The sequence below is a fragment of the Sinocyclocheilus anshuiensis genome, unplaced genomic scaffold (assembly GCF_001515605.1).
Source record: "Sinocyclocheilus anshuiensis isolate Anshui unplaced genomic scaffold, SAMN03320099.WGS_v1.1 scaffold67, whole genome shotgun sequence".
Classification (NCBI taxonomy): Eukaryota; Metazoa; Chordata; class Actinopteri; order Cypriniformes; family Cyprinidae; genus Sinocyclocheilus; species Sinocyclocheilus anshuiensis.
The window spans coordinates 2384671-2393282 of record NW_015552546.1 but is presented as its reverse complement, the minus strand read 5'-3'; the positions used below and the strand labels follow the sequence as shown (position 1 = coordinate 2393282).

General features: G+C 33.1%; 1 protein-coding gene and 1 pseudogene across 2 annotated transcripts in view; both read right to left on the bottom strand.

The window, feature by feature from the left end:
• Positions 1 to 1101, bottom strand: part of LOC107664251 (suppressor of IKBKE 1-like) — a 5067-nt gene extending 3966 nt beyond the window's left edge. The window contains exon 1 of one of the 2 annotated variants that reach the window (XM_016454772.1): positions 704 to 1101. In XM_016454772.1, the coding sequence (XP_016310258.1) occupies positions 704 to 859 (156 nt within the window). In that variant the 5' untranslated portion in view covers positions 860 to 1101. The remainder of the gene's footprint in view (positions 1 to 703) is intronic. The other variant, XM_016454773.1, reaches the window with a different exon arrangement.
• Positions 1102 to 2354: 1253 nt separating this feature from the next.
• Positions 2355 to 5814, bottom strand: LOC107664250 (iodotyrosine deiodinase 1-like; annotated as a pseudogene).
• Between the last annotated feature and the right edge of the window lie 2798 nt (positions 5815 to 8612).

The window sequence follows — 8612 nt, the reverse complement described above, 5'->3', positions numbered from 1 at the left end:
TTAAATGTTAAACAACACAAATATCCTTTATGTATTTAATCCCATTCTATTAACCAATGTCTTTGCTTCTGACCTTCGATGATCCAGTTCAACCATACTAATAAGCAAAAATTACTCTAGACAAACATTTGTGTGTTTTTTATTGCTGAAGTGTGTTGAAATTTCTTCTTCTGCATTCTACTGTACGGACGTAAATTTACTTTCCCTTCAGCCTGAGGCTTATTCATTTCACTTTTGGTGTTAAAAGGCTTTTATATTTGCCAAAAATATAACTTTTTTATTTTAAAATCAAACAAGCAAGCCCTGTCCGGATTTAAAAAGTAACTCAAAAGTAACGTAACGCATTACTTCCCAATATATATATATATATATATGTGTGTGTGTGTGTGTGTGTGTGTTCCGCAAAACAAGACAAATTTACTGAGTAAACCGATGATTTTTTTTTTTTTTTGCAGTGTAGTATCTTGATCAAGGGCAAAACGGTGAAATATAATGAAACTATCTCTACCCATCCGACCTACAGCCTTTGGTTCATCAGTCCAGATCTTACCCACTGAACCCCATACTGTGCAACAATAAATGGCTCATATTGTGCAATGTACACGCAATAACACATGCACACAACTGTGATCTGTGCCGTGCATGCTCTTAGAGGTCATGTGTGTGCTCAGTAGGGTGGTCAGTAAGAGATTTCATATCATGCCTTGTCAGGAAGAGTGTTTCCGACCTCCTTCATGCTGTGGATCTTCTGGCTGAGGACGCTCGACTGCTCGATGAGAGTCTCCGCGGCAGTGTCGTGCTCCTTCAGCCGCTCCAGCAGCGTCCGCGCGTCGCCCAGCACCTTCTCCAGCGAGCACATCTCCACCGGCTTCAATTAACAAACACCTCCACAAACACTCACACTGCACCGCTGCCCTGACCCAGCCTGATGCACAACAGTCCAATTAGAAAGATGTTGAGGTATATTACATATTTACTGCCTTATATCAATCACTAAATACTAATCTAGTAAGGCAATCGATTAAAGAAAGCTGTCAACGAAGTAAAATAACTTCCTGTACTAGTCAACATCAAATACATCAACTCTTTCGAATTCCTTGTACGTCCGGAATGTATTTTCAAAATAAAAGCCCTGTTTGGGTAAAATAATAATAATAATAATAATAAAACAATAAAAGTACTCGAATTAATTTTTAAATGTTTCTTTTCTAAACAAATTATACGTTATATTTTGTAAAATGATTATTATATTATATAATAAAAATATGTTATATTAATTTTTTATATTATATAATATTTTAGCAGCTTTAAATTCACACATATTAACGTGTTTACACCTTTCTGTTGAAATATTCTACAAATATCTTACACAAGTTGATGATATACTGTCATTCTCTTACGTCTGTTTGTATTACTAATATAAAAAAATAAAAAAGTTTACATAAGTTGTCTCTGCATAATAACATGGTATAGAAGAAAGTTGTTTAACATCTAACAAATGACACACTTCACCTTTATTTGCAAAACAAAAAGTCGTTTAGGTAAAAATAAAAGTACTCAAATTATTTTAAATTAATAAAAAATGTAAATCATAAAATGTATACACACACACTACTTGACCCTCTAACACTAGCAGTTCTATTTCTATTCTACTTGTTTTCTTTTTGTTTATTAGAAAAAATGACCCTCTAACACTAGCGTTCTCTGTATGCTTGTTACATTTTTATTATTTATTAAAAATGAAAAACATGTACATGTACTGCGTTAGACTAACTGGGACTATTTACAGTACTTTATTGCTCTTTTGTTGGTTTTGATTGCTGTATGATGTATACACACACACACACACACACACACACATATACATATATATATATAAATTTCGCAGGTACTATTACAGGTATTAATAGTACCTGTATATTTTAAATGCAATTCATTAATTTAATATATATATATTAAAAATTATAGAACAAAGTGTTTATACTTTTCGGTTGAATTATCCAACAAATAGCTTATGCATAGTTGTCTTTGCATAAAAAGATGGGACAGAATAAAGTATTTCAATATCTAACTAATGACACACTTCATCTTTAACTATATATGCTTTGTTACAGTAATAACCCTATGGTGGACTGTAATTTACATTTTTGCAATGACTGTAAAATAAACATGAAGTCCTTTCAAATATGTTTTTTAATTAAATATTAAAATTATGAATTAATTATTAAAATTAAATATGCCAGTAGTGTAGAGAACACCATGATGCATTAGCATGGGAAACTACAAACATGTACTTTACTTAATGTTTTGCATAAATCACAGCAAATTCATAATATATAACGCGTACATTAACAGAGCCATGCAGAATGTGAAAGGAACTGTGTCCTTATGTAAACTATTACTGTAACATCCAAATTCATGGTAAGGTATAATAAAAATCAAGCAGTAAGATGAGAACATTTGGTCTGATTTGAATAGCACTTGGTTCTATATATTCAAAACTGGTCGGTGAGTTGGTCTTTTTATGGCATTACATTTGTTTATAGCAGCTGATAATCTCACACAGTCACCATGATGTCATTTAGGTCCTTGCGTTTGAGGTCAGGCACTTCGGCGTCAGATGCAGGGTAGCCAACAGGAAGCAGCATTAGAAGCTTCTCATTGGCCGGTCGCTGGAGGAGGGACCTGAGCTGTGGGCCGCAGTTCAGAGGAGTGGTCGTCACTGTAACCAGCCCCACATTCTAACACAAAAAATGTGAACAATGCAGAGAACAATGGAATATTACATGTCATTCAAATCAATCATAAGAGCCACATTTTTTTAAACAGATGTTTGCTTTGTGTTTTTTGCGTCTGACCTGCAGAGCAGCCAGCAGAATGCCACAGGAAATGGTCACACTGATTTCATTGTAATAGTGAGTCTTTTTCTTGCCGCTGGGCAGAACTCCATATGTCTGCTTAAACACTAGAATCAGATACGGAGCCACATCCAAATACTCCTTCACCCAGTTTGTCCTGTGAAAGATACGTTTAAGTCTAAGTAAGTGAATTCTTAAAATGAAATGAGTTATAATAGAACTCAAATGGAAGAAACTGACCACAAAGGGGCTCTAGTAACACAGGAGTTTATGAAAACATTGTACACATGTAATAATTATATTAAGTATCAAATATAACATCTATATTTATCTGTAAATCCTACCAAAAATCCCATCAATAAATAATATTGATACAACTATGTAATAATAATTAAAATAAAGTATATTATATATTACAGTGTATAGTATTATCAATGCTATTTAATTTGATAATTATTTAAATTACATAATTATTACATATTTCAAAAAATATGTTTATTATATTACTGTATATAGTATTACAACAACAACAACGACAATAATAATATTTCTTATAATATTATTATTAAATGACTTTGTATAGTGTTATAATAATAATAATAATAATACCATCATATCATTATTATTATATTACAGTTTATTATATTATACATATTATTATTTTTATACATAATATTATTAAATGATTGTGTATTCTTTTTGACCTATAATATAATATTCAATAATTATTATTATTTTTACAATAATAATCAGTTTTATAATTTATTATAGTTATATTATTATTATTATTATTATTATTATTATTGGCATCTGTTTGAAACAAGGTTATCCATTGTAAAAATAAATAAATAAGATGGAAAAAATGTAACCACAAGGGGGCACTAATATCATAGCTAAATGCATTGTAGTCAACACATTATTATGATAACATAACATATTATTATTATTATGAGTCTCAATAACATACTCATGTTATTATTATGAGTCTGTAATTGTCATATTCAATTTTTAACACATAATACTAGTACATAGTAATAGTACAGTAATAAAAAACTAATACATATTATGCATACAACTATATATTATGTAGTCTCTTGTCTATTTGAAACACACCTCAGTTTCTTCAGGTCATGGACCCACTTGTCTCCCATCCTTTGCTTGTAGTTTATTTCCTCCTCCTCCTCAATGATCTCTCTGATCTTGTGTTTGACATCTGCATCAGACACCACCACAAACGTCCAGGGCTCAGTGTGAGCTCCACTAGGTGCAGTGCCTTACACACACACACACACACACACACAAACAGACAGTAAATGAGTGCTGGAGACAAAGGTTTGGCTTTGGATTGTTTTGTCTTTTGAGCTGAATTGGGATTTGCCACCTCTGCCAAATCAGACAACAAATTCAGCCCTGATTGTGATTGCATTACCTGCAGTGCGTATGACATTGTCAATCACTTCTTTTGGTACCGGTTCTGGACTGATGAAGCGGACAGACCGTCTAAGATTCATGAGCTGAACTTCTCAGAACGTTCCAGCGTCTCATTAGCAGAGTACTGAGCTGGGGTGTATGGAATATGGGGTAGGTTTTCTTCCTCTGTTGTGTCTAGCCAATCATCCTCCTCCTCCTCTGTGCACAGACAATCGATTGAGTCACCAACACCAATAAACTTTGTCTTTAAAGGAATAGTTTACTGGATTAAAGGAATAGTTTCAGTGGATTCTCTGCAGTGAATGGGTGCCGTCAGAATGAGTTTTTAATCAGCTGTTTGGACTCTCATTCTGACAGCACCCATTCACTGCAGAGGATCCATTGGTGAGCAAGTGATGTAATGCTACATTTCTCCAAATCTATTCCCATGAAAAACAAATTCATCTACATCTTGGATAGCATGAGAGTGAGTAATGTTTCATATTTGGGTGAACTATTTTTTTTATTTTATTCTCTACTCTTTGTCTTTTGTTTTGAAAATGTTTGAGTATGTCATCTAATGGAAGAACATTGTCATATATGAAAATGATGATTGCATATATGCAATTATGAAAAAATATTAACAGTATATAAACAGTGCACATAATTGTTCAACAGACATTAAAAGGCTATTTTGAAAGTGGGCAGTAATAGAGCATGTTGCAACATCTTAAGCAAGACTTGAACCTTTGCATTCGGTTCAAAACTTTTTTTCCAAGCACAGAGTTCTTACCTTCTTTGAGATCTCAAACTTTAAGATCTCTTCAAAAGTTCTGCATCAATACGCTCGACTTGGTGCCCACTTCAAAGATATCTTCACATAAATGCTATTGTGTGGAGGTTACGGTTGCTTTCCACTCTTGTACTGACTCGAACCATTTGTTCCTTGAATTGATGCTTTACTGTTTTACATCCTGGTGTACTTTTGTACAGTTTATTAGTTTTGCATATATATATATATTTTTATATATGCATAAGAGGACTTATGATGGGTTTTGCAGATGTTTGTGGGAAATAAAATATTTTTGCAAACACTACATTTAATACTGAAAACATGTATTAATTTTTAAGATAAAGTTAGAAAACATATATAGACAGGACAGTGCATGCAAAAGTTAAAGTTAAAGTTGATCGACCGATATTGATATTTTATAACCGATACCGATACCAATTATTTGCGTGTTTATGTGCCCGATAACCGATATGCAGAACCGATATTTATTTACTGTTATAAAGTTAAAAACCACGATTGTCCCTTATTTTCCTTTTCTGAAGGAGTGTAGTGGTGGAGAGTACCGTTGTGTTTACTGCTGATTTCTGTATCATCCTGCAGATCCTCGTCCACCCACGGTCTGGCTGTCTGATCTGAACGCTCCTGCTTTGATCTGGTCTGTCTCCTCTGGGAGTTTTTGAAGAGAAACCCGATAATCACACACAAAACCGCCACGAACACTGGAGTAAGAGACGAAAACACCGCCATGATGAACGAGTGAAGTCTGAAGAAGGACTTTCACTCAAGTTCACTCAAAGGGGAGGGACTCACTTTCTTCTGTTAATATTAAACAGCTCCCAGGGAACATATACACAGACACTATTGCACGATTTGATTATCACACACAATAGTCATTCATTTATCTGTAATACTTTTAATAATTATAAACTTAGTTTAGAATGATCAATTATTTAATATAGTTTTAATATTAATAATAATTTAATAATTAATAAAAATCAATATAATATTTATTCTGCATGTTATATCGATACGTCGTCAGTAGTTGGCGACAAGTGACGGTCTTTATGAATGAGTCATTGAATCATTAATTCAACCGATTCATTCAAAGACGTGAGTCAGTCAGGAACTAACAAGTGAATTATTTTTGTGATTCAGCCGTTGAATATATGAACAACGATTGGATTCTTTAGTGACTTTGTTTGGAAATATTTTCGTTGGCAGAGCGAAATGGACAAAGTAACAATATCTTTGTAAGTTACTTGATATGAACTTCTTGTTTATTGAACTGTTGTATAAAACTAAAAGCAATATCATGCCCGTCGATATATATCGAGATCATTTCGATAAGAGCAGTGATTAACAGTTCTTGCTTGTCTAATGCTGCTTAAATATATCTTACATATTAAATATATATAGGCTAATATATCTCGGATACGTGAAACGTATATCTTAATCAACTCATATTATTGCATCATAACGTATGATAGCCTATAACAACATAAATTATTACTGTATAAATAACTCATTTATAATGAAATAGTAGGCCTACTGATTCTGAAATGCAAAAAATTATTAATAAATAAATAATATTAGAGGCGCTGCTGTCTCATTTAAATCTTCTTTAAGCATACTTAGCATCAAAATCAACAAACAAACATATTTTTCTTATAACTGTATGGGATTTTCCCAAGAAAAGACATGAATATCTAGTGGGCCTAAACAACATGCAGTAAAGTAAATTACACATTACAGACAGAATTATTAGATGTTTAGGGCGTATTTCATTTTTCACTGACGTGTTCAGACTGGAAGAAATCCACCACAAAAAAACAGCTATTGAAAAAATCTAACAAATATCAGAGCCACAGTGCTGTTGACACGACATTTATTAATTTAATTGAAAATCTCTCTCTTACCATGATATTATAATGTATTCACATTTGAATGATGAGCTCAAAGTGAATTTAATGATATCAATCATAATAGCAGATAAAAATAACAGTCCTTCCCAGAGGTGCATTTCATATCACAAAATGAAAATGGTCTGTCATTACTGCACTTTTGCAAATGATTACAATTTCCCTGTGGAGACTAAAGAAAACGTGCGTTCTGATATGCAGTTAGCAATATGAAAGCTTATATTTATTTACTATAGGATTTATGTTGTCATATACCATTGATGGTAATTTAAAGGTCATGCAAAGGACATTTTGTAGTAGATGTTGTTCTGTTGTTGCTTTTATTATGGAAATCACGTCATTTGCGTCACTGTATGGTGTTTTTCTCAGACATGAAATAATCAAAACAGATGGCAGGCGGTATATTCACTGTCTTGACTCTGTCTGCAATAGTGTTGTTGCTTCACACACTCACAAAAGGCACATGTTTACTTGCATGTTTTTAAGAGCTCTTAATCTGCTTTACAGTAGCATCTGTGACCACGCTAGCATATCTGACCTGTATAAACCTGTATATCAGATTAGTGTATGCCATTAAATGCACATAGAAGAATAGTTCACCCAAAAATGAAAGTTTTCAGAAAATTGGCTTACCATCAGGCCATCCAATATGTAAATGAGTTTGTTATTTAATCGAAACAGATTTCGAGAAATGTAGCATTACATCACTTGCTCACCAATGGATCCTCTGCAGTGAATGGGTGCCGTCAGAATGAGAGTCCAAACCGCTGATAAAAACATCACAATAATCCACAAGTGGGCTAATGCACACCACTCCAGTCAATGAAGCGAAAAGCTGTGTGTTTGTAAGAAACAAATCTATAATTAAGATATTTTAACTTTAAACTATTGCTTCTAGTTTCCATAATCCATAATAACACTTCCTCTAGTAAAACAATCCATGGCCTGTTGTCCTCTCACATCAAAATCTACTCACATAACTGTTTTGGCTTGTAAACTTGATCTGTGCATATTTCTCTCTTGATTCAGACGGGATGACTGGAGAAAGCAATTTTATGATATAAAGAGGACTCATATTAACCCAGTTTGAAGTAAAAAAAGAAATGTCTTGATATATTTGTTTCTCACAAACGTGCAGCTTTTCACTTCAACATGTTATTTGATGCACTGGAGGTTTACATGTGGATTGTTGTGATGTTTTTATCAGCTGTTTTATCAATTTAACATGTTTTATAATTTTATTTTTAAAGATATGAAACATACAGCATCTGAAATGCAATTAATCTCTGACATTATAAACACAGTGAAAAATGTGAAAACATGCTGTTATTTTGACTGTTTACTGATTCAGCCTTGACTCTGAACACAGTCATGCTGTGATGGTTAGAAGATCTCAGAAACTCATTTGCGATAATTACATTTCAGTGTGAGGATAACAAGTGTGTCTAACACCCAATTTCTGTTTGATAAGGGAGACGAATTCCTGCCCAGTCAGATTTCAGCATCACACATCCATATCACAACCATTTCATGCTGTCCAGCATCACCCTAAGAGGGAAATATGCAACCTGACTGAACCCAATACGAAAGTAATAGTAGTAAAAAAATATTTCATATAATAAATATCTAAAA